The 27,272-nt window shown below is 49.3% G+C and overlaps 1 protein-coding gene across 2 annotated transcripts in view; it reads right to left on the bottom strand.

The window, feature by feature from the left end:
* OLFM2 (olfactomedin 2) overlaps positions 1–23,975 on the bottom strand; it is a 61,203-nt gene extending 37,228 nt beyond the window's left edge. The window contains exon 1 of one of the 2 annotated variants that reach the window (XM_057540836.1): positions 23,864–23,975. In XM_057540836.1, the coding sequence (XP_057396819.1) occupies positions 23,864–23,947 (84 nt within the window). In that variant the 5' untranslated portion in view covers positions 23,948–23,975. Of the gene's footprint in view, positions 1–8,961; positions 9,245–23,863 lie in introns of those variants that run through there. The other variant, XM_057540835.1, reaches the window with a different exon arrangement.
* Positions 23,976–27,272: the final 3,297 nt, after the last annotated feature.

Below are 27,272 nucleotides of genomic sequence, written 5' to 3'. Positions count from 1 at the left end.
GAGATCCAGGCGGAGTGGCAGGCAGACAGACAGGGAGATACAGGCAGGGAGAGATGGGGAAACTGAAATACAGGGCAGGAGGTGTCACAACAAGAAACACAGAGTCTGAGTGACACAGGCAGCGTCAGAGATGCAGGCTCTGAAATACAGGCGGAGGGAGAGCCAGCCAGAGAAACTTCACACCAGGGAGGACCAGAAGTGGGGACAGATGGACCACGCGTGGGCCGACAGACCTCCCTCTGCCTTTTCCTGCCTCACCCAGTCTCCCCATCTCCTGGGCAAACTACCCGCTGCAGCAGCAGCAACAATCAAGCCTGATTCCTCTTTGGCCCTTGCAACCCTCCCCTTCTCTCACCCTCCCCCACTCACTCCTGCAATCATCTCCCTTGTTCAAAATGAGCTTCTGCAGCTGCAGCCCAGACAGCTGTTCCATCTTGGAGCCAGCGCTGGGACCTGGTAGCTGGGTCCTAGAGGGATGCCCTCCTGGGCAGCAGAGGGGAGTGGGAATCGGGGGTGGAGGGCACAGGGTCACCTAGAGCTTGGGCACCCACCCACCCTTTACCCCGGGCTGAAATCAAAGCTTGGCCCCCATTCCCAGCATCTCCAGGGGTACAAACGTCTCCTCCCTTGTCCCCCCCACCCAGGGCCTTCAAGGGCTGATGCTGGTCTGGCTCATCCTGTCCCACTCACTGAATCCTGCCCAACACCCAACATACGTTCTGGCCCTGTCCTGTCTCAGGAGCCCTCTTAGGTCTGAGAATTTGAGTCTCTCCCCCACTCCCTGTCAGGGTCCTAGACTGTGATACGGTAACTATGGTGATATGGAAACAGAATCCTAGAGAGAGAGAAACAGAATCCTGACAGACAGACATAGACTGAGAGACAGAGATGGAAGAGATATAGTGACAGAGACACAAAGGGGCAGAGATGGCAGAACCAGAGACAAAAGAGACACATAGAGATAGAGACACACAGAAAGGATGAAACAGACTTAGAGACAGAGATAGAGACAAGACAGAGATGGAGAGAAAACAGAGAGCAGGATAGAGACAAAGAGACGCAGACATGAGACACAGGCAGACAGAGATAACAATCAATATTCACTCAACAAACATTTATTGAAAGTCTATCATATGTTGTAGATATATAGTGAAGACAGAGAGGAATAAAGACAGCTAATGAGACAGAGATATGTGATAGAAAGAGACACACACACACAGAGACAGACTCAAAATAACAAAGTTTAAAAATAGAGAAGCATCAAGGCTGAGACAGAGAGAGACAAGCACTGAGAACCAGCTTGGTCCCTCAGATCTCCCAGTGGCAACTTCTTCACTCCCACACACAAACACACCCAACCCCACACCAAACTCTCTCAAAGCGCCTGAGCCTCCCCCAGAAGCCTGCGTTTTCCTCGCCCAGCTTTGCGGTTGCTCCTCTCTGGAGCTTCACAAAGAGGCAGCAGCCGCCCAAGGGCAGGAGGTGAGAAGGATGCTGGGGGCATGAAGACACCAAGAGGCAGAAACCAGAGCTTCCCTCTGGAAGAGGAGGAAGCCAGTTTTAACTACACTCAAGCAGCCCCAAAGCCCAGACCACCCTTCCTCGGTAGCTGTCTATGGTGCTGTTGTTGGTGCCAACTGTATGGGCAAAGGCAGCATCTCAAGCCATTTCTATATGTTGCATCAAGCTTGGGGTCTAGAGTGGCAGTCAGGCATCTGCCTATCTCACCAGATCCTCAAACACACCACCTGCCATCCCATCCCAACACCTTCACACACCCTGTTCTCTTGGCCTCTCTCCCTCCATGTTACCAGCTCTGTCTTTGCCCAACTCTTACTCATCCTTCATGTCTCAGGGCAAACATCACCTCTTCAGGGAAGCCTTCCTTGATCAACTCTTCCCAACTTCCTGCCCTCACGGCCCCCACCAATCTTTAATTATATAGCCATTTGCACAATTCCAAGTTCATTGTGTCTCCCTATGAAGCTTCGTGAGGGAAGAGATCAAGTCTCTCTTGTTCACTGCTGTATCCCCAGCCCCCAACACAGGACTTGGCACACAGAAGAGCTCAGTGACTGCTAGTCAGGAATGACTCTGCTCTCTGGTGGCAAGATCACTCCATACCCTTATGTGAGAAAGTGGCAATGTGCACATTTGTTGCACATCCATTCAAACAGAGAAGGGTTGAGAAACAAAGACACGAGAAAAAAAGCTATGAGAAACAGACACTTCTGAGCCATGGGAGAAGACTAAGTGGTCGCAGAAATACTCATCAAGGCTCAGAAGTTTCACCGGGAGGACAAAGGGGCAGTGGTCTCATGGGGCAGAACTGAGACCATTCAGGAAATAGCTATGGCCCCAAATGAGAAAATCCCAGTAATAAACAAGAGGGACAAAGTTTTCACTCAGATGGCAGTTCCATTCTGTGGGTGGTAAACAAACAATTACCAAGATGATTTCAGATCATTATGAGTACTGAGAAGATAATAGAACAGGTTCAAATAATAAAGTGGGGACACTGTAGCTGGGGTGGTCAGGGGAGCTCTCTCTGAGGAGGTGACGTTCGAGCTGGAACAGGACAGGTGAGAAGGAGCTGGCTAGAGGAAGGACTGGAGGAAGGGTGTTCCCAGAGGATGGGAACAAGTGAAAAGTTCCAGAGGCAGGAGCAAGAAAAGCAGCAAGGGATGGAAGAGTGATCCAAGATCTGAGACTCAGGCAGGGGTCTTGTGATAATAATAGTGATAATAATAATAGCGAACCTTATAGGCACCTTCCACATGCCAGGCACATGGCTGAACACAAGGCTATATGGTACAATCTACTATTATCCCCATTTTATGGATGAAGAAACTGAGGCTTACCAAGTTGGGCCAGGGTAAGGAGTTTAGATTTGGTGCAAGTGAGACAGGAAAATGTTAAAATGAGATAAATTTCATACTCACAATCTAGAAGGATTTTCTAACAATCAGATCTTTTGAAAAATGCAACTGACAGCCTCATATTCCTTTCCTGCTCCAAACCCCTCCAAGTCTCCCATCCTTTGACACTCAGAATGAAGTACAGACACCTCAGTCCAAATCCCTTTGTGACATGGACCCCTCTGGCCACTCAGGCCACCTCCACACTCTTCCCAACCTGGCACATTGTCTTCAGCAACTCCGAACAGCTTGCCGTGACCCTGTCCTCAACAGGATGTTCCTCACTTCTGAGCCTTTGTCCATGCTATTCTTTCTGTCTGGAATGCCCTCGCTCTGTTTTTACCTGGCCAGTTCCTTCTCCACTTTAAGACTCAGTTGGACATCACCACCTCCAAGAAACCTCCATTGCAACCTGGCTGATTTCAGTGCCCCTCTTCTGTGCCCCAACAGCACTCCAGAAATATCTCTGTCTCTACACATACGATGTCGTGTCACAAGTACTGTTGATGAGACAACGATCTGATTGAAGTCGGGGCATTATTCATCTCTATATTCTATAGTCTAGGACCCTTCCCAGTACAAAGTAGGTGCTCAACAAATATTTCCTGACATATTGAGGTGTTTGAGCAAAAGCCATAAGTCCACAGTTAGGAGCAGGTGAATAGGCAGGTGTGGGTCAAATCCACAATATGCCTACTTTTCTCTCTACCTCCTTGGTCCCTACCCTGGTCCAGCCCCCATCATCACTCACCTGGACCAGTGCTATGGCCGCCTCCCCAGTCTCCCAGCTCCCACCCTCACCTCCTACAGTCTGTCCTCCCCACAGGGGCCAGAGAAAAACTGTGAACACCTGAGTTAAGTCCCATCCTTCCTTTGCTCAGCACCCCCCCCGGCATCCCATTTATTCACTTAACAAGTATTTATTGAACACCAACTATGTGCTAGACCCAGTGCCAGGCACTAGGACTCTGTCAACAAAAATGGATTGTGAAAAAAATCCCTGCCCTCATGGAGCTGACATTACAGTGGGGGAGAATCAGACAACAAAATAAATGTCAACTACACCGCGAATGTTAGAAGGTTAAAAGTGCATGTTGAAAAGGAAAGCGTGAAAGGAGGAGAGGGAATGCATGAGAAGTTGCAAGTTGAATCTAAAATCCCTGCAAGTCCCTCTCCCCCGCACATGATGTGGCTTCCACCACCTCCCTGCCTTCACCTCCTCTCACTTTCCCCCCCTCACTCACTCTGCTTCAGCCACACTGGTTTCCTCACTGACTCTCCAAAATTTCAGGTATATTCCCACCTCAGGGCCTTTGCACTTGCGGTTCCCTCTGCTTACTTCCTTCAGATCTCTGCTCAAATGTCGCCTACTCAATCTAAAATAGTCCCCCCACCAGCACTCTCCACTCCCCTTATATTGCTCTATGCTTCTTCATAGCACATGTATCACCATGTATTGTAAATTTATCTGTATACTTATTTATTTCTCCCCTACCCTGCCCTAGAATGTCAGTTCCAGAAGGACAAGGATTTCTGTCTGTTTTGTTCACTGTCATATCCCTGGCACTTAGAATAGCGCCTGGCACATAGTAGGTGCTCAATAAATACTTGTTGAATAAATGAATGAGGGAATGAATGAATGGAGATACCCTCCAAGAAAACTCTTATTGTAGAACAAGAGGAAGAGGGATCAGTAGTGTATTTAGGGTTGTTCATAAATATTTGTCCACTCCTCTCTGTCCAGGTCATAGTAGGACCACACTTCTCACCCTCTTTGAGGTTAAGCATGCCATGTGACTTGTGTTGGCCAATGAAATGTGAGCAGAAGTAACGTGTCACTTCTAGGGAAGAGCTTCAGGAGCCAGTGGGCGCTATGCTGTACCTTCCTTTCCCTGCGTCAACGATCATGTCACCATAGAGCCTCCATCATTCCAGGTCCATGACGACCATGGACAGAGCTCTCCAGCCAACATGGATACATAGTTCAAGCACAAAATAAACCTGTGCAGTATTAAACCACCGAGATATGTGTCCACTTGTTATGGCAGTGTTACCTTGCCTCTCTTGGCTGATACTGAGTATTGGGGTCCTTCCCCCACCCCCGCACAGAAAACTGTCAAGAAAACACATAGATTCTGAACTTTGGTTCTTACTGGGAAGTCCTCAAAGAGCCTCTTGCTGACAGCTGCTCAGACCCTCCCTGTTCCTCCCATGAGGAAAACGGTCCTCCCCAAACAGAATATCCCTCCTCCACCTCCCCTTCCTTCCCTCCATCCCTCAAGGAGGAGGGGATGGACAAGGGCATAACATATAGGATGCAGGTAACTCACTTCAGGCCCCGTAATGACGGCAGCTGCTGGCAACGGGGCTGACAGCTCTTAGTCTGGTTCTGAATTTATGACCCCCAGATGAGAAGCCATTCCACTGAAGGCTCCCATCCCACAGGGATGGTTTATGGCTGGGAGTTGGCCAAAGGTAGTAGCAGTGGCAGCTTCTTCCTCCCCCCGCCCCCCCTTTCAGAGATGATCTGTAACACCATCTCTCAGAATCTCTTAGAATGCTAAACTGTTTCTCTGGATCAGATCGGGGAGGGGAAACCAGAGACAAGAATGGCCTGAGGGTCTGGGCTCACCCCTACCTCACAGAGGTCGTTTTTTAAGTCAAGACCAGCATCCAACTGGCTGCCTCATAACTGGGAATTCTCACTACCTGGGTTCCGGAACCCCTCAGCTTACCCACGTTTGTGCTCTGTAGCTTCGTACAACTCCTCCTTACTGAGCATCTACTCTGTGCCTCCTCACTTCCATTTGTTCTCCCCAGTCCTTAGGAAGGTGGATTATTGATTTAGACACTTGGCAAATATTTATTGCATGCCTATTATGTGCTTGGCTATAATGTCAAACAGAGCAAACTCTCCTTACTGAACACCTACTATGCACCCAGCCATCTCTCCATTTGAAGGTGGAATCCTTATGAAGATGTGATTGTTGATTCAGCCACTTGACAAATATTTATTGTAGGCCTACTCTGCATTAGGGCTTAGGGTTCAATAGTGAGTAAAACACAGATGTTCTCATGGATCCTATGGCTTAATGGGGACTCTGAACTCCCCTTGACTAATGAGGATATTGGAGTTTAGAGATATTAAATAATTTCCCCAAGGTCATACCACTAGTAAATTGCAGGACCAGAATTCAAACCCAGATTCATCTGACTCAGAGTCCTGTCACTAACTGAGCATTTACTATGTCAGGCACTGAGCTGGGATTTTCAAGCATATACACACTTGACATAGAGGAGGTACTCAATTATTTTGTTGAATAAACAAAGTGGGTGGATGGATAGAGAGACGGATGGATGGAAGGATGGATGAATGGAAGAATCGATGGAGAGACAGATGATGGATAATGGGTAGATGGAAAGATAGATCGGTGGAGAGCTGGATGGAGAGATGGATGGAAGGATGAAGAGATAGATGGGTGGGTGGATGGTTGGATGGATGGATGGGTAAATGGATGGATAGGTGAGTGGACGGATGGATGGGTGGATGAAAGGATGAGTGGAAAGATGGATGGATGGAGAGATAGATGGAAGGATGGATGGATGAAGGGCTGGATGGTAGACCTCTTACCCACAACAGTTCTGTGAGGTAGGAATTGTCATTCCCATTTCATAGATGGGAAACCGCAGCTCAGAACGGTGATGTCACTGGGCCAGAGTGCGAGTTGTGGAGCAAGTTAAGGGAAAGTCTGGATTTCAGCCTACGTCTATCAGACTCCCAAGGCACTTTCCTGAGCACCCTCATGTCACAGTCCCCTCCGAGGTCCTACCCTGAGTTCCTTGGCATCTCACTCCATAGAGCTCTTCTGGCAAGGCTTAGTGAGACTGAGGGATGGGGTGGGGATCAGGAATGGGAGAACTATTAGCTTTCAGCAGGTGATTTCATGGAAGCATTGAATCAAGGTCCTGTTAGCTATAGATGGGCTAGAGTGAAGACCAGGTCAGTTTGGGTACACACACACACTCACACTTACAGAAAAATCATGAGACACACAGGAATCCACCCACATGCATACAAACTAGGCACACACACCATTCATAGACCATAGATACACACTTGAACATATATGCACACACTTCTAAAGACATACATGTCCACATTTATATGCACAAAACATGTACTTGTACGTATTTGCAAAGACACATATACACACACAAAATCATAACTCAGAGACATGCTCTTATACACTATGTACATGTTCCCCAGACATACATGCTCTCATTTACCCATATGCTATACATAATACATGAACACATTTACACTGACTCAAACTTTTTAGATGGTTAGGGGAGGGAAATCTGCCTTCTGATTTCAATGAGACACCATCTCTCTCCCCCCTCAGAAGGCAATAGCAAGAAGTCTGTCTCAGACTCATGTATATAAACTTATATGCACACATGCAATTACATACATGCAAACCCATAGTTAGGGACATACAACTGCAAACACATCCACACCCAGACACAGCGAGTACTCAGGGACACACCCACACTCATTCTGGGATGCACCCTCATACACAGGCAGACACACTTGTGCCCTCATGCTCGCAAAGCACATAAACTTTCTCACACCCTCCACTCACACACACACCCATACACACACCATGCATAGATAGATACACCAGGACATATTCAAATATTGCTTGATGTGACAGACACACAGATAAACACTGTTTCACACATTGGCTTCAATTCTGAGGATTTAAACTGCAAGCCCTCACCTGGGCCAAGCCCAGTGACAACTCCCTCCGGGAGCTGGACAAAGCCTGAGCACAGGGCACCCCCCTCTCCACTTGCCCACAACCCTTGGGAGCAAAGACCTCTTTCCTTTCAGTGTGGTGGCAGTTGGAGGCTAAACAGGGGCTGATGAAGTTGGCAGAACATCAAGCAAGAGAGGGAGCCCCCATGAATCCCAGTTCCAGGTATTCGGAGGAGCACCGAAACCAGATTGAAGAGGGTAAGGAATGGGAGGGAAGGGGCATATCTGGAGGAGGCTGAGGGAAGTTTGCAGTGGAGGATGTCTCCTCCCCTCTCCCCAGGACCACCATTATTAACCCCGAGGGAGTGCCCCCCAACACACACATCCTGCCCCCCCTCACCCCCCAGCCAAACTGTGGCTTGGGAAGCTGGAGGATGAAAGTGATAGAAGAGGATAGGATGGGACGGGGGAGGGGGCAATCCTGCAGTTTCTGGGGGCAGCATGAGCCCCAGCCCTTGCTCCCACCCCAGTATGAGACCGGGCCTCCTATGGAGGGTCAGTTATGGGAATAAATATTCAGCACGTGGTGAGGCAGGTAATGAGGAGGGAGATGCAGGGGGTGGGGTGCTGTGCAGGGGAGAGAAAAGGAAAGACAGACAAAAAAAGATACAAAGTCGGAGACAGCGCGACAGAGACAGACAGGAAAATAGAGAAGCAAACCAGAGGAAAAAGAATAGAGTGAGACAGAGAGAGACAGAAAGAGAGAGACATAGAGACAGAGATGGGGAGGGACAGAGACAGAGAGAGAAGAGAGGGAGAGAGAGACAGACAGACAAGGGGCTACTCAGAGACACCGAGACACAAACAGGGAGAGATGCTGAAGGCGGAGACCCTCGGAGACCCCGAGACTTCCCTATTCGGAGGCAGGGTTCCAATCAGCCGCCCGAATCTACCCTCCAGCTCCGCCCCACTCAGCCCGGACCAGGCTGAATTCCGCAGCCCTTGCCGCCTGCGCCCCGGGGCCAGAGCGAGCCTAGTACATTGCTGCCGCTCGGACGCTGCACACTAATAATAAGAAATAATAATAATAACAATAATAAAAGGCGCGGAGGTGGCTGCGGGTCCTAGGGCTCCTCCGCCTCCGCGTCCAGCCCCCAGCCCCGGGAGGGCGCTCCCCGGCCGGGCGCGCCGGGAAGCTGGGGGGCGGGGGCCCCCGGGGGCTGCTGCGGCGGCGGCGCGGGCACCACGCCCCCCGGGAGCGGCCCCTGCGCGGCGGCCACTCACGATTTTCTCGGAGGCGCCCGCGCGGGACACGGTGCCGTTGAGCCCCACGAGCGAGGGCAGCGTCTGCGACATCCAGTTGGTGACCATGGCCATGGTGCTCAGCACGGCCCCGATCTTGAGCAGCGGCACCGACATCGCGCCCCCGCCTCATGCCCCGCGGCCGCCCGCCGCGCGTCCCTTCTCCGGCCCGCCGCCTGGTGCTCGGTCCCTTGCCACCCAGCCGCCCAGGGGGCGCGAGCGCGAGCTGGGGGGGCCGGGGCCGGGGCCGGCAGGGGGGCTCGGGGACGCGGGCTGCGGCTCGGCGCGCCCGGCGGGCTCCGCTTATAAAGCGCCGCCTCGGCCCCCCCACACCCCCTCCCGCGCCTCCCACGGCCTCCGCGCCGGGCACTTCCAGCCGCTGTGACGTCACGGCTCCGGCCCGGAGCCCGGCGGGGGGCGGGCGGCGCCCCGGCTGTCCCCACCCCTCTCCCCGGGCCTTGCAACCCCCTCGGTCCGGGATCGCCCCACCCCGCAAGGGGCCCCCTCCGGCGGCATTCCCCAGCTGCACCCCCCCCCCCACGCCGCGGCATTCCCAGCCCCGCCCCCCGAAGCGAAGTATTCCCGGGCCACCCTCCGCTCACAGCCCCTTTCAGAGCCCCGGGCGCTCGCCCTGAGTTTAAATGGGCAGCCGCCCCACCCCGTGCACCCAAAGCTGGCAGGGGGCCGGAGTCGCAAGACCCCACCCACCTACTGTTAGGACACCGACCCCGGCTCCCTAAAACCCGGGAGAGCAGGTATGGGGCGGGGGTCCTCCGGTGCGCTCCCTTGAATCGGGTGGTCAAGGGTTTCCTTTTCCTTGGGGAAGGGGCTTCCCTGGTACCAGGACCACTTTGGGGACCACTTGGTTGTTTCCGAACGAGGGAAGCCCAGAGTGGCGGGTCCGAAACCAACAGGCGATTACTGGGATGCGGAGTGCAGTCACTTCTGCATCTGCAGCAGGAGGACCCCCATGACTCCAAGGGGCGGCATCATAACCCCGGACGGCCGAGACGGGAGCTAGCCTTTTGCCGGCAAGTCCCAGCTGGATCTCCACTCACAACTTGGACTTGGGGTGGGGGCGGGGAACTGATACTTCGGACCTTCCTCCAGACCCCAGGGACCAGCTCCGGGGCCCGCCCCTTCGAAGGAAGGGGGAGTGCAGTGCCCCCAGCTTTGCACCCACGCACCAGCCGGCGGCGGGGCGGCGAGGCCGCCAGGAGGAGAGCCCGGCTGGTTTTAATTTCCTCTGTTTTCCCTGCACTCACGCCCCCTCGTGGCGTCCCCGCATCACCTCGCGCTGCCGCCGCGGCCGCCGCAGTCGCCCTCAGTTCGCGGCCGCGGCCGCCGCCGTATGGAGGCGGCGATGACTCAGGCCTTTCCCTGGGCCGTGGCAGCTCACCGAGGGCTCGCCTCGGGGAGAAGCGCTGAACATGGGGGTAGGGATGGTGGGGGTCTTGAACTATCCTTTTTTTTTTTTTTTTTTTTCTAAGCTTAACAGCTGGGAGAGGCAGGTTCTGCCCCTATGTGACCTCCAGCAATGACCGCTCTCTGCCTCAATTTCCTCATCTGCAAAGTGGGTGGTTGTAAGGACCCATGGACCTAATACGTGTAAATGGCTCCTGTGTCCTGAGAATCAAGTGAAAGCTTTATTGAACATCTACTATGTCCCAAGCACCGTAAACAACAGATTAAAAAAATGCCTGCCTGGGACTTCCCTGGTGGCACAGTGGTTGGGAATCTGCCTGCCAATGCACAGGACACGGGTTGGAGCCCTGGTCCGCGAGGATCCCACATGCCGTGGAGCAACTAAGCCCCAGCGTGGCAGCTACTGAGCCCGTGCTCTGGAGCCAGCGAGCCACAACTGCTGAGCCCCTGCACCAGAACTACTGAAGCCCACACGCCTAGAGCCTGTGCTCCACAACGAGAGGCCACCGCAATGAGAAGTCGGTGCACCACAACGAAGAGTAGCCCCTGCTCGCCGCAACTAGAGAAAGCCTGCGCACAACAAAGACCCAGTGCAGCCAAAAATAAATAAATAAATAATTTTTTTAAAAAATGCCTGCCTATGTGGAGATGAACATCCTATGGGATAAGACAGACAACAAATGGGGGTGGGGTGGGGAGTAAAATACCTAGGGTATCGGGAGGAAGGGGCATATGGACTAAGTAGGGGAATAAAACTTTAATCGAGGTGGTTGGGGAATGTGACATTTGATCAGAGACCTGAAGAAGGTGAGGGAGGGAGCCATTTGGATATCTGAAGGAAGAGTTCCAGGCACCAAGAACAGCAAGTGCAAAGGCCCTGGGGCAGGAGAATAAGTGTTCAAGGAACAGGAACGAGGCCAGTGTGGTTGCAGCAGAGTGAGCTGGGGCAGACTGGGGAGAGATGATGCTTGTAAAGCACTTTGCCCGGTGTCTGGAACATGGTGTTTCATAAATAGTAGCTGACATTGTAATTATTTGCAACTGACAATGAGCTTTAAAAAATGAGATGTCTCCTTGCCTACTTGTACTACAGCTTGCATTTATGAGTGCTGAACACTTTGCAAATACACTTGCTGAGTACTGGATGCAACCTCCCATGAACAGTACAGCAACTTCCCTATTTACAAGGGAGGGAACTAGGCTCAGAGAGGAGAGGGGACCAGCTCAAGGTGACCCAGCACATAAATGGGAGCCCAGGATTTGGATCTAGGTGGGTCTGATTTCAGACCCCAAAGCCATTGGGCTCCAAGCCCTCCCTGTTTAGATAATCTGGAACCCAATGATACTCTCTCACTCTCTCATCATTGGTGATGTAGGAAACTGCCCTGCCTCCTCCCAGCCAAACTCCTCCAAGGAGTGGTCTACACTCACATCTGCACTTGCTGTCTCTGCTTCCTTACCTCCCATCTCCTGTATGCTTCCAAAACTCCTCTCACTAATGGCACCAGTGACCTTACGATTTGCTGGTCCCACAGCCTCACACAAGCCCTCATTTAGGCACTCTCACAGGTAAGTCTTCATGAATCATTCCCTCCTTCTTCAAAGTCATTTGTCCCTTGACTTCAAGGCTGCACTATCACTGTCTCCTGCCTTCTCCCTAAATGTCTCCCACGGCTTTGTTCTAGGTCCCTAGCCCCAGTCATTCTGTATACTGTGCCTGGACCATCCATCACACTCACATGTAGGGTTTTGGTTCCCTTTGGCACACTCCCACCTCAGGACCTTTGCACTTGCTGTCTGCTCTACCCAGAGCACTATTACCACAGATACACATGTGATTTGTTCCTTTACTTCATTTATATTTCTGCGCTATTATTGTGCAAGTCAGAGCAATGCCCTACCCTTCTCCAGAAAACTACATTTCCCAGGTTCCCTGGCACACTGGCTTCCTGTTAGTCTCACCCAATGAGAGGCACTGGAGGGAGACTGGAGGGTGGGGAGGAAGGGAGAGGCCAGGGTATTTCTTCTCTCTCTTTCTGCTTAGGGTGGGGGTGTGTATTCTGACAGTGGCTATACCTACTCCATGATCCCATGATCCCAGCTCCCACACAAGAACCTTTTCTTCATCACACCACCCTTTTGTCATGTCCCTCCAGTAGCTTTGTGCTGTGGCTTATTCCTGATCATCCCATCAGTTTGGCTTCTCAACTCTTCCATCTCACACTTAACCAATTCTCTATATTAAATTTCCTCTCTTTGAAACACCTAGACTGGTTTGTTTCCCTGATTGGACTCTGAGTGATCTGGCTATTGTATCCTGAAAGACATCCCCTGGCCACCTCATCTACAATAGCAACACTTCCGCCCCCGTCCCCTACTCTGCTCTATTTTTTTGAACAACATTTATCACCATGTGACATTATATTGTACTTTTATTTGTTTATGGTTTGTCTCCTCCACTAGACTTTCAGTTCCACAAGGGCTCCTACATGTCTGTGTTTTTTACAGCCTCATCCTGAGGGCTTAGCACAGTGACTGGCACATAGTAGGTGCTCAAGAAATTGTTTATTGACTGACTAAATGAATCTACAGCTGAGGCTCCCAAAAGCATTTCTGCAGCCCAGAGCTCCATCTAGAGCTCAAACCCCTATGCCCATCTGCTTCTTGGACATCTCCACTTGTGTGTTTCACAGGGCTAATAGCACATGACACCCACCAGAACAACCTCAATCAAAAAGACAGGCAGTACCAAGTATCGGTGATGAAGTGGAGAAACCTAAACCGCTTTCTAGTGGGAACATAAAATGCTGCAACTACTTTAAGAAACAATTTAGCAGTTTCTTAAAATGTTAAACAGAAATTTACCATAAGACCCAACAATTCCATCCACCCAAGAGAAATGAAAGCATATGTCCATGGAAAGACTTGCATGTGAATATTCATAACAGCATTGTTCCTAATGAATGAAACAATTCAAATGCTCATCAACTGGTGAAGGGATAAACAAACTGTGGTACATGCATACAATGGAATGTCGTTCAACAATAAAAAGGAACGAACTACTGATACATGCTACAGCATGGATGAACCTCAACAATATTTTGCTAAGTGAAAGAAGTCAGACACAAAAGGCCACATTTTGTATGATTAGTTTACACAAAATGTCCAGAGAAAGCAAATATTTAGAGACAGAAATTAGATCAGTGATTGCCTGGAACTGGGGATGGGGTGGGAATGGCATGAGGGATCTTTTGCAGGTGATGGAAACGTTCTAAAACTGGATTGGGGTGATGTTTGTACAACTCTGCAAATTTACTAGAAGTCATTGAGTAGCACACTTAAACAGGTGGATTTAATGGTATATAAATTATATCTCAATAAAACTGTTTAAAAGGGGGAATATCCCTAAACTTTCCCTACAAGCTCCCTCCCCTGAGGAGCCCTGCACTGACATGAGAATAAGTCCTTCCTTAAATTTTGCACCCTAGATTTCTTGCTTGCCTCACCCTGGTCCTGGCCCAAATGTACCCACAGTTAGAAACTACAGATAGCACCCCTCTCACCTTCCTTCTCTTTCCCTACTCCTCCATTCAAATTATCACCAATGCCAGCTGAAATTGATGTAGAAATATCTCCAGAAAGAATCCCTTTCTCACTGTCACCATCATTATTCTAAACATCGTGTTGGGGAGTGCTACAGATTGAATGCCTGTATCCCCCCCCCCAAATTCATATGTTGAAAGCTAATCCCCAGTGTGATAGTATTTGGAGATGAAGTCTCTGGGAGGTGATTAGTTCAAGAGGGTGGAGCCCTCATGTATGGGATTAGTGCCCTTATACAGAGACCCCAGAGAGCTCCCTCTCCCTTCCATCATATGAGAACACAGTGAGAAGACACCAAGAAACTGGTCCTCACCAGACACCAAACCTGACAGCACTTTCACTTTGATCCTGGACTTCCCTAACTCCAGAACTGTGAGAAATAGATCTCTGTTGTTTATAAGCCACCTAGTCTATGGTATTCTATTATAGCAACCTGCACACACTAAGGCCAGGTGCCATGAAAAGAAATGTTTTTTCCCTGACCTGAAAATTATCAGGAGGAAAAAAGTTCATAACTCTCAGAAACAATAACAATAATTGCTAAGGTTTATTGAGTACTTATCATGAGCTCAGCACCATTTGCAACAATGTACATGTAATAACTCATTTAACCCTCAGAATACCACTATGAAGTAGATAGGGTTAAATTCCAATTTTTTTAAATGAGGAAACAGTGGCACAGAGATGCTAAGAAACTTTTCCCAGCCCCCAGGGATCTATCCCAGAGAGTCAGGCTCCAGAGTCTGGAGCCTGTTCCTGGGTCATTTGGTCCTATTCAAAGGGGAAAGAATAAATGTTGATCCCTACCTCAAGCCACATACAAAAATCAATTCCATGTAGATTTTACATCTAAATGTGAGAGATAATAAAACTTTTAGAAGTAAATATAGAAGAATATCTTCATTACTCTGGGGTAGGCAAAGATTTCTAAAACAGGACACTAACAAGCACTAACCTTGAAGGAAAAACAGTTATTATTTAAACTACATTCAAATTAAGAAATTCTATTTATCAAAGACATCACTAAGAGAATGAAAAGACAAGCTACATAGTAGGAGAAGATATTTGCAATCCTATGTCCAACAAATAACTGATATTCTAATTTTTAATTTATGTAAAAGAGAGAGAAACACAGACATAAAATTTAGATGTATAAAAACACATATTCTTACAAATTAATAAGAAAAAGGCAGACAACCTAATAGAGAAATGGGCAAAAGACTTGAGCAGGCATTTCACAAAAGGGGATACTCAAGTGGTCAATAAGCATGTGAAAAGGTATTTAAATATTATTAGTCATCAGGAAATGTAAATTAAATACAAAATGTGATACCACTAAACACCCATCAGAATGTCTAAAGTGAAACAGAAAGACAACACCAAGTGCTGGTGATGATGTAGAGCAATTCGAATGCCCAGACACTACTAGTGGGAGAGTAAATTGGTAAACTCTTTGAAAAGTCTATGGAATTTTCAAAGACAGTTCAGCAGTTATCTCCTAAAGTTCAATATATTCCTCCCCTATGACTCAGCAATTCTACTCCTAGGTATATACACTTGAGTCTCACTATTTGTGGTTTCTATATTGTCAAACTCGCCTACTCACTACAATTTATTTGTAACCCCCAAATCAATCCTCATGGGGCTTTTGTGGTGATTTATGGACATTCACAGGGTAGCAAAAAATTGAGTCACTGACACACAGGTTCCCAATGGAGATCCACCACAGCCATGCTCTGGCCTTCTTGTTTTAGCTCTCATAACTGTAATCAAGTGTCTTTTTCACGGTCTACTTAGTGCCAAAATTTTCACATTCTCATGTTTTTTATTGGTGATCTTGCTATTTTAAGTGGCCCCATGCACAGCGCTAAGTTCTGTCTTGTGTTCTAGGCGCAAGAAGGTTGTAACGTGTCTTCCAGAGAAAATACAACTTGTCGATAAGCTTCACTCAAGCATGAGTTATAGTGCCTTTGGCAGTGAGTTTGATGCCAATGAATCAACAATGTATATTAAATAAGGTGTTTTTAAACAGGAACATTCATAAAAGGAGGTTGCATATTGTTTGGTCAACAAAAATGTCGTGACCAGAAGCTTGCAAGAATCTAACCCCACAATGATTCAGTATTCACTAATTCAGTATTCACTAATTCTTTATAGAACATAATTACTGCGAATAGAGAATCTACTGTACATATATACCAAACAGAAATGTGAACAAGCGTTCACTAAAGACGCGTCAGAGTGTTTATTTCAGCACTGTTTGTCTCAGCCACAAAGTTCACCAACCCAAATGCCAAGAAACAGTAGCATGGATATACCACATGCGATATATTCACACAATGGAACACCATAAAGCAACAAAAACAAGGAATCAATCACAAAACAATAATATGGAGGAATCTTACAAACATTATGTGGAGCAAAAGAAGCTGGGCACCAAAAACTACATGCTTCATGACTTCATTAAGTTAAAAAGCAGGTCAAACCAGTGCATAGTGAAAGACATCAGCTTAGCTGTTACTCTTGAGGGGGCAGGTGGCAACTAGAAAGAGCATGAGGGGGTTTCTGGATTCTTGCAAAGTTCTGTTTCTTGACCTAGTACTGGTAACATTATGTCACTTCAAGACAATTTATCAAGCTGCACCTTTATGATTTGCATACTTCTTTGTAGATACGTTTTATGTCAAGAAGGAAGTTTACTCAAAAATATGAATTAAGGTATCAAGTATAAAACATAAGGGTCATTTCTGTTTGATGTGCAGCAGGTCAAAATGCTAGAAGTTCCAGTAGAAAAGTTAGAAAACATAAACCAAGCAAAACTCACTGTCCTTTGTAAGAAGCCAAGTGGTCTCTGCCAACCAACCCTGCCATCTTGGTCTCCATGGTATTTCATTCACACAGAGGAAAGGCATGAATTTACATCTGCACATACACAGCTTTGCATCCCTTGGAACACAAATGGTGTTAATCTTCTAGACTATGCCTGCTTTTAGTTTTTTGCTTGGTTACAGCAAATGTTTGGATATGGTGTTGAATTCTCCCTGGAATTCTCTCTCTTGCCATCTCTGCTTTCCTGCCTGCTTCAGAATTCCAAGAGGGGATTCCAAAGGAGACAGTAGTCCTGGCTGAGGACCTTGGACACCAGACAATGAGAGGTACATTCCCCCTGTCCTCCCCCAAATATTAGTCCTACTATGCCTCTGGCTGTCACCAATTTGCCTCAGGTCTTGTTAGCTCCTGAAATAATTCTGTCTTCACACCTTTACTGTCCCTACTCTAGTTTCAGCCAAAGGATCTGTCCCTCACACAAATCCAACCATGTCTCATTCCTGGCTTTAAAATCTTCTATTTAAACAACAAAAAAGCAAACATCCCAGTTTTGAAAAGGAACAAAGGACTTGACTAGACATTTCTCCAAAGAAGATACACAAATGGCCAATAAACATGTGAAAAGATGCTCAGCATCACTAACTCTTAATAAAATGCAAATCAAAGCCACCTTACACCCCTTAGGATGAGCTAGAATCAAAAAGTCAAATACTAACAAGTGTTGGTGAGGATGTGGAGAAAATGGAACCCTTGTGCACTGTTGGTGGGAGTGGAAAACAGTCCAGCCACTATAAAAAATGGTATGCATGTTCCTCAGAAAGTTAAACACATTATTATCATACAATCCAGAAGACCCACCTCTGGGTATACACCCAAGAGTTAGAAGCAAGGTCTTGAAGAGATATTAGCACACTCATGCTCATAGCAGCATTATTCACAATAGCCAAAGGTGGAAGCAGCCTAAATGTCTATTGAAGGATAAATGGATAAACAAAATATGTTCCAACCATACAATGAAACATTATTCAGCCTTAAAAAGGAAGGAAATTCTGACACCTGCTACAACATGGATGAACCTTGAGGATATTATGCTCAGTGAAATAAGCCAAAAAGACAAACACTGCATGATTCCACCCATGTGAGGTCCCTAGAGGAGTCAAATTCATAGAGACAGAAAGGAGAATGAAGATTGCTAGGGGCTGGGGGTAGAGGATGGGGAGTTGTTGTTTAGTGGGTAGAATTTCAGTTTTGCAAGATGAAAAGAGTTCTGGAGATGGATGGTGGTGATGCTTGCACCACAATGCAAATGTACTTAACGCGACTGAATTGTACACTTAAAAATGGTTAAGATGGTAAATTTTATATTCTGTGTATTTTGCCACAATTTAAAAAATGCTTTCATTTAAACACACACACACACACACACCCTTACTTGGCCCTGAGAACGATTCCACAGTGGGCTGTGTCGCACCCCCCCACTTGCCCAGTACCTCGCTCGGTGTCATTCACATAGGAATTACTAGAGAAATTAGGACTAGAAAGAATCTGGCTCATCATGTGCTCCCCGTGTATTTTTCTTGGGAATAACCAGGATCCTCTCAGCACCTAAAAGGTAAGAAGCTATCTGCCATTTCACTCAATGGCTTCAACTGACTTTGCCTCTTGGTTTCTTTCTTCTCACACTGTGACTCCCTGTCTTCTCATCTGTTAAGCAGGGCTTAGATGCTTACAGGCACTGAGACCCTCCTGGGTTTCCCAGAAGCAACACAAGTCAGTTTCTGCACACAGACTTCATGGAACCTATTCTGACTCCTCTCTGTTCCTCTGGTTTCTCCTTGATTTGTGGCTCAGCTCTGGATGGATGAGGTTGTGAGACAGACCAGGCTTCCGCTCTGGGAGTGAAGATATGTCAATGTTCTTGGACAAGAGTTCCTGAAAAATGGGAACAAAATCTCCTGCCCTTGTCACAACTCCCTTCTCCCCAGCACAGCCAGGCTCAACTTTAGAGAAGTTAAATCTTCCATCCCAGTCCTTGAGAGCTCAAGCAGTCACCCAAACTTGGTGTCCGGTATAAGGCTCAAAACACAGAAGGCTCATAATAAGGCTCAAAACACAGAAGGCTCACAATGGATGCTTTCTAAATGAATACATGAATGCATGAATAAATGAAAATAGCAAGTTACTGGCTCCCAGGCACTGACACTGAATTCTGGGGACACAGTGTCATCGCCAACACCAATTGCTGGGATTATGAGAAGTCCACACACACGCCCACATGGTCAACCTGTATGGACACAGAGTCCCTGTGCCCACACACCCACAAACATGATTATGGCAGACACGTGTCCCTGTGTCCAGTTTGGCCAATGCCAAGTACACTGTCCTTAAACATACACACACACACACCCATGGACACTAGACACACTCCTATAGGGCCAGAGTTACAGTGAGGTGAGTCATGCAAGAGCAGAGGTGGATCCTGCCTTTATTTAAATTTTGATATTTTGTTCATCATGGATTTTTTGCATTAATTTTGATTTTCTTAAAATATTGCATTAGAATAGTATTTATCTTGGTCTCTGAGGCTTTTGGCACTCCCTTCCATCTTGCACCCAAGGCGAGTGCCTCGTTTGCTTCACACCCTGGTCAGGACCCTGGCTGACACACACACCCAGGGGCATCTGCCCACACGTCTTCCCCAGAGTCACAGGGACACACACAGTCTCTGCACAAACCTCATTCTACCACTAGGTGTCGCCCCAGCTCCTTGATCTTAGGCTCAGCATCAACACCGCCATTCCTTAGGAAGAAAATCTCCAGTTCACTTATCATCTGGGAGTCCTCAAGATTTCCTTTTACTTCCATCCACCTGGGACATTAGCATTTTCTAAAGGCGCCCTGGGGGAAACAGCGTCTTAACCCCAAATAGTGGTGCTCTGCAATGGTGGAATTTTAGGCACAGGTGAAGAAGATGGGTTTTCCTGATGCCTCGGATCCAGGAGCTGTGGTCGACTTGAAATGGGTATGGGATAGCCCAAGGGGGAGGGTTGTTCCCCCGACCCTCCCTTGGCACAAGAGTTCCACTGTTTGAGAACGAAAGAGACTCTGTGGGAGCAGGAGGGGGATTCATCCACTCATTCAACAGATATTCGTTGAGAACCTACTATGTGCCAGGCTCTGCTGTAGGCATTGATGATACAACAGAGACCACTGGACCCTGATGAGCTGCCCCTCTAAGGGAAGACAGACAATAGGTGAAGAAACAAATCCTAGAAATGTAGTAACAAAGCCTATGAAGAAAAATAACACACAGTAAGAGCTCAGAAAGTGGCAGTGGGAGGTTATTTTTGATGGCCTCTCAGAGGAGGTGACATTTAAGCAGAAAGAGAGGGAGGAAGTTGAGTAGCTACCTGGGGGATCAGTGTCCCAGGCAGAGGAAATGGCAGGTGCAAAGGCCCTGAGGCATGCATTGTAAACTGAGCTACTCCTCTTGTCCCATCCTGTGGGGACCCCAGGAAAGAGGTGACCTCAAACCCAGATAGTACCAAAGATGTAGCTAGATCTTTTTATATATATATAAATTTATTTATTTTATTTATTTATTTTTGGCTGCGTTGGGTCTTCATTGCTAAGCGTGGGCTTTCTCTAGTTGTGGCGAGCGGGGCCTACTCTTCGTTGCAGTGCACAGGCTTCTCATTACGGTGGCTTCTCTTGTTGCGGAGCATGGGCGCTAGGCACGTGGGCTTCAGTAGTTGTAGTACACAAGCTCAGTAGTTGTGGCTCGCGGGCTCCAGAGTGCAGGCTCAGTAGTTGTGGCGCACAGGCTTAGTTGCTCCGCGGCATGTGGGATCTTCCTGGACCAGGGCTCGAACCTGTGTCCCCTGCATTGGCAGGCGGATTCTTAACCACTGTGCCACCAGGGAAGCCCTGTAGCTAGATCTTAAGGAGGACTTCCCAGTGGTCAGGAAGGGGGCATCTTTCCCACGGGTAAGATGGTGGGCCTTGGACCTGTCAAGCTCTCTGGTAGCTCCAGACCCTGGAGGGATGGACAACTCCTCTAAAAGGTCCTACTCCCCTGTTCTCAGGGTCAAATCCAAACTGCTGTCCACGGCCCACAGGTTTCCACTTGGTCGGTCCCTCCTGGCTTCCCTGGCCTCATCTCCCCCCAACTTCCCCTTCACTCACACCTATCCAGCCACACCAGCCTCTCTGTTGCTCCCCAAACATACCATGCTTGTTCCCACTTTCAGGGCCTTTGCAATTGCTCTTCCTGCTTTGAATGCTCTTCTCCTGGATACAGAAGACATCCTTCTCTCACTTCCTTCAAGTGTCGCCTCAAATACCACCTCCTCAGAGACACCGCCTCTACCACACCTGCTAAAATAGCCCCCCACTCCACCACCATCACACTTTAATCCCCTTCACCCTGTTTATTATTCTTCATGCCACTTGCATGGTATTATATATTGATTTAGCTGTTGACATTGTATTATATATTTATTCGATTCCTGTCTGTCTCTCCTGCAACAAGGTCAGCTCCAGGAGGGCAGGGATTTGATGACTTGGTTCATGGCTATATCTCCAATGCTTCATCATATCTGTTGATTGAATGGACAAATGAATGATTTCTAGAAAGGACCCCTGGTGGAGACCAGGGCCCATCAAGGACCAAGGAGGGGGTTCTGGGAAGCGATGGAGGGGACGGAGATGGGACAGAGCATCCATTCTCCAGACCTCTTCCTTCCCTGGGGCGCCAGGCTGGGTGGGCAAGCTGGGGCACACAACACTGTAGTGCCCATGGCCGCCTGGAGGCACTGTAGTTGGTGGCAGGACCCTACCAGCCTCACCCCAACTGATTACCCCAGCTTAGCTCCGCCCCACCGGCCATTTAGCCCCACCTCCACTGAACCCAGTTTAGTCCCACCCCCCAAAGAGCCTGGTATAGCTCTCATGCATCTTCATGTTAGCCCTGCCCCCAAGCATCTCCCACCCTCCTCTGGGGTCACTCAACATCACCTCTCACTGCACTCTCCCACACCCTTAGGCAATCTTGGTGAAGAAACAGGAAATCTAGAGTTTCCTAGGGGCCAGCAGGGGTGGAGGATAATCTCCAGGTGGTGGTTCCAAGGATCCTTCTTGGAAACCCAATTCAACTTCACTCCTGTTGCATTTTTAGGCACCATTCTCTCAAGCGTAAAGCTCTTTCGGTCTCTCGTCTCTTGCTCAGCTGACTCTCTTTACTTCTTTTGGGCTCACATATCAGTTGAGCACCCAGTGTGTGTGGCCTGATGCTTGGCTCTGAGCACACTTCCCATCCCAGCCAGTATGTGGGTCCGGAGACGGGGAAACAGAGGAGTGAGGGAGGGGACCTCACGAGGTCTCCCTGTAGCCTGGAAATCTTTCTATCTAGAGTCTGATCTCCATCCCTCCCAATAGCCCCCCTCAGGGTGGGTACAAGGGTCTGATTCTTCTCTTGACCAGGAAAGAAAAGATGCCAGGACTGTTTTTCCTCTGAGCTTCTACCTAGAAACCCTCCTAGTGTTTACACAGGCACTGTTCACACCCATGGAGTGGATTATTTAACAAGAGGGTAAATGTGTGGGCTCAGGAGCCGGACTGCCGTGGTTCAATCTTAGCTCTGCCACTCTCAAGCTGTCTGAGCTTGAGCAAGTGACTTAATTTTTCTGTGCCTCGGCCCCCCCACCTGTAAAATGAAGGTAACAATAGCACCCGCTAGTAAGCTGCTCAGAGGATTAAATGTCTTAGCTCATTCGGTGTGCTTGAAACAGTGCCCAGCATATAATAAGCACTTAATAAGTGTTAGCTGTTATTATAATTATTTTATTATTTTGGATTCCAGCTTCCCTCTGAGATCCTGAAGATCTGAGAACTTAGGGGGCTCCCACCCCCAAGATGGAGGAGGAAAGAAGTTTGCCAATAGCATTAGAAAGCTGGGACCACCCCCGCCCCAGCATTTTGAAAAGCCCCCCAAGCTTGCCCAAGAGAGGAGGTACCACAGAGAGGGAGACGTGCTCCTGTGAAAGCATGTAGTGTGCAAGGCACCAACACACACACACGGAGGTACACGTTCGCACACACAGCCCTTGCCCCGCACACCCCCTTTTGGAGTGACTTAGGCACAGAGTGACACATGGTTACCCAAAGCTCCCACACAGCCACACACCTGGTCACCCACATTTTGTACAACACCCGGGCAGACGGGCCAGAGTCACGGGGACACTGACACACACCGTCCTTTATACACAGCCACAGCTGCCCACATACCGCTGGGATTAATACAGTCCTCACGTGCTGTCACACAGCCAGTCACACAGAGATACACAACTCCCGGTCTCAGGCTCACAAGCCTTCCACTGTCACATCGGCCCTCCAAGTCACAGCCTCCCACTGTCACATACAGACTCTGCCTCAGGTACAAACACCCTCCCCCAGTCATGCCCCAAGTCATGCACGGTTGGGCACACCTGCACAGCCATACACGCAAACTCTCAGTCACACCCAGCTGTGACACAAAGGCACACACGTTTACCCAGCACCCTCCAGCACTTCACACACGTCCCCGTCAGTCACTCACACGGGAGTCCCGCCCCCTTGCCCACCTTGGGGGTGCGGGCGAGGAGTGGGGGGCTATAAAAGCCGGGCACCGCCTGCCATGATGGGGGAAGTGAAGGATAAGCGACACACAAGGCCCCCTGAAGTCCCCCCACGACCCCACTTAGCTCGAGCGAGATGGCGGGTGTGGGCTCCGGGTCACCGAGAGGTTGAGAACCCCAAAGCTGGGATCAGGTTGTCCCCCAAACCATCCCAGCTCTGAGGCCGGATCTGAAGCTCCCCTTCCCATTCCCAAAGTCAGGGTGGACGTCCCGGCCCCTCCCTCGCTGCGACGCCCCCTCCCTCGCAGCCCCGGGGGGGCTCATGGAGCCCCCAGTCCCGTTTCTGCGGAGCGCCCTGAGCCCCCGGCCCTTCTGGAGCCCTCTGCGCCCGCACCTGCCTGCCGGGCCCCTACCTGTCCGGCGAGGCCTGAACACAGCAGCAGCAGCAGCAGCGGCAGCGGCGGCGGCGGCGGCGGCGGGACCGTGAGCGGCCACATGACGTGCCCCCGGCCCGGCGTCCTGTCCCCCGCCCGCCCTAGCGACGCCTCGGCACGGGGACCGCCACCATGCGCTACCCCGCCCGCCGGGCCGGGCGACCCTATGCCGCCGACTCCCCCGCCTCGCCGGCGGCTGGGATTCCGCCCCACCCCCGCCCCTCGCTCGCTGCGAGTCTTTGTTGCGGGCTCCGCCCCCCCGCCCCGCCCCCAGCTCGTCTTCGGGCGCCGACGGAGCGGGGTCTGGGGTCGGCGAAGTGGGGGGCGGGTGTGTGTGTGTGTGTGTGTGTGTGTGTGGAAGCCGGCCCCCGAGAGGGTAGCTGGGGTCGCGACCCAGACCCCCAAGGCCAATATGGGGGTGGCTCATGGAGATGGGGAGTGTGAGGGGGTTCCTTCACGTGGTAGTCAATTTCACCCTCCCTGGACATTTCCTACGTTATAAATGGGGTTGGGAGAGGGATCAAGGGGCAGGGGGAGTAGGAGGGAGGCCTGGTAGCAAAGAAGAGAAATTGAGAGGCCTCCTCTTTAAAAAGCTCAGGAGTCAACAGAGAAACTGAGGCAGAGTCTGTGAAATTAGACTTCGAGGGAGTTCGACCCTGGTTCTGTCACTTCTTGGCCATGTGACCCCAGGCAAAGAGCTTTCCTTCTCTTAGGAGACCTGTTTCCTCTTGAGGTGTTGGGGACTTCTGTGACTTATGAGTGGACGGAGCACCTAGCCAGCGCCCAATCCCCAGAGGGCATTACTACAATGAAGCGTGGGGTTGAGGACACTGGCCATGGGATGTGGGACACAAAAGAGAATCTGAGCCAGGAAAGGCCTCTCATCATCCCTCTCCCTCTTTTTCCCAGGTGGGAGATGATCTTTTGCTGACTCCTCAGGCCAAGCCTGCATTAGGCATGGGATAGGAGAGGGGTATTGGTTGTTGGAACCCACAAGCTCTTGACGAAGAGTGGGCTGTGGTCAGCTCGGGTGGAGGAGGGCCCTGCTTGTCCCTGCCCCTTTCCTTGCCCTTGTTAGTGCTGTGTTTCAGAACCACGGACAATGTCCTCCTTGGGATTGGTCATGGAGGAGGTCATTGTATGGTCAAGCTATGGCCTGTGTTGTGTGGTTGACATGGGTCAACAGCCCCTTAGGTCCATTCTTCACCGTTCCCCTGCTCTGTATCAGGAGAGATGGCCCCTGAAGACTACATTTCCCAGGTTCCCTTGATCCCTACAAACTACATTTCCCAGGCTAGGCTCAGGCAATGGGAAGCCTGGAGAGAGATTGGAGGACCGGAGAAAAAAGAAGCCAGGGTATTTCTCCCTCTCTCTCCAGTTTGGGTGTTTCTGGCAGTGGCTGTTGTCTCAGCCTCTGTGGTCTCAGCCCCTTTGAGGGTCCCCACCATGGTTCATTCAGCTCCTGCCAGGTGGCCGTAACTCTGGTAAACACTTCCTCCCTTTGCTGCTTCAGCCCTTGGAAGGTGGTGGTTTGCTATTCTAGAGTAGATTCACCGTCCCCTATTTGCTCTTAAAGCTTAACTAATAACACCTCTGTAACTAAATCCCCATATTAAATTCTTGCTATTGAACCATCTGGTGTGAGCTTTGTTTTTTTGACTAGACCCTGGCCAATACATTCAGTGCTGTAGACATAACCACAGCTGTGGTCAGTGGCATGTCAGTGTCCTGATCATGCTGTAGTCAATGTTCTATTAAACTGTGATCTGCGCTGCCCTCAGCATCCTGGTTCTACTGGGGTCAGCACTGTGGTCTCCACTGGTCATTCTTGACTGTGCTGTGGTCAGTGTGGTGGTCAGCTTCCTGGCTGTGTTGTGGCTCAGAGTCATAATCACTGCCCTGGTCATGCTGTGGTCAGAAATATTATCGTGTTGTACTGTGGTCAGGGTCATACTCAGTGTCCTGGTTGTACAGTTTGTCAGCTTCAAGATCAGCACCATGGTCAGTGCTACGATGAGCATGATGTCTGCCTTGTGCACCGTCCTTGAAGAGAGATCAGCTTCTCTAGGACCTTGTACGACAAAACTGATGGACCAGGTGGCTTGGGGTCTGGTACTGGGCAGTCTGCTCTCCACAATGTGCAGAGGCAGGGGAGAAGGGCAGTGGATGCCTGCCAACTCTCACCAGCTGGCCATTGGGTTTTCTTAATTGATGCTTGGGCAGCCATTGGCTTTACTCACCTGTGACCCCTCAATGTGTCCAGCCAGAGGAAGAAACAGTCCAGGCCTTTGTTTCCCCATACTCTGCACAAGGGCCTGACATGGAGAAGATGATCAAGAAGAATTTAATGAGTAAATGAATCTAGGCCGTTCATGTCTACCCATACATTTGCTCTTGCTGATCCCTCCATATATTATTCAGGGCTCCTTTGATAGCAAGCAGCAGAAAGGCAACTTGAACTGTCTTAAACAAAACAGAATATCTATTAGCTCACATAACTGAAAAAAAAATCCAGAGGTAATGGAATTCAGGCATGGCTGGATCCAGGGGTTCTGTTATATCATCAGAATTCTGTCTCTCTCCATTTATCATCTCTACTATTCTCTACAAGAGATCCCTTTTAGCCAGGAGGTGTTAAAGATAATTCCCAGAAGCTTTCATCTTCCAAGCTCAGCAACTTCAGCAAAAAGAGAGCTTGCAAAATAATGTCTCTCATTGGTCCATCCCAAGTCATGTGCCCATCCCTGAGCCAATCATGGTTTCAGAGGAATTGATTATGTGGCTTGACCAGACCTGGCTCATAGCTCACCCCTCTGGAGCCAGAAAGTGGAGTTAGCCTCATTCAATCTATATTGGATGGAAAACAAGGGAACGAAGGTGGTGGTGGGGGGAGATACGGAACTTTTACCATTGAAAGAGGGAAAAAATCCTGTGTAAGCAAAACCAAAAGACAATGAATTGACTCTCAGCACCATCCCAACCTCCTAGTGTGCATTCTTACACTACAGAGGCTGCAAAGCTAAAAACTATGTTTTCCAGGCTCCCTTGCAGCCAGATTTCTGTATGGCAATGAGATTCTATCAATTGGAAGATTGAGATGTGGGTGGGGGAAGTGGATGGAGGTCATCTTTCTATTGTGCTGCAGCGGTGTCTAGCAAGCACAGTTGTGGAGACACTGGTTTTTCCTGCAGAGATGTTACTGTCTTCAGTCACCAGTGTCACTAGCTTTTGTTGAGAGGCAGTTGCAAGTGGCAATGATGGTAGCTTCCAAATCTCTAAATTGCAACCATGGAGATGTGCTTTTTAAAAAAAACAGTTTTATCAAGATATAATTCACGTACCATACAATTCACCCTTTAGTGTACACTTCAATGGCTTTTGGTATATT

Source organism: Balaenoptera acutorostrata, chromosome 2, assembly GCF_949987535.1.
Source record: "Balaenoptera acutorostrata chromosome 2, mBalAcu1.1, whole genome shotgun sequence".
NCBI classification, from domain to species: Eukaryota; Metazoa; Chordata; class Mammalia; order Artiodactyla; family Balaenopteridae; genus Balaenoptera; species Balaenoptera acutorostrata.
The sequence above is the reverse complement of the archived record's forward strand: the minus strand, read 5'-3'. Positions and strand labels throughout refer to the sequence as shown.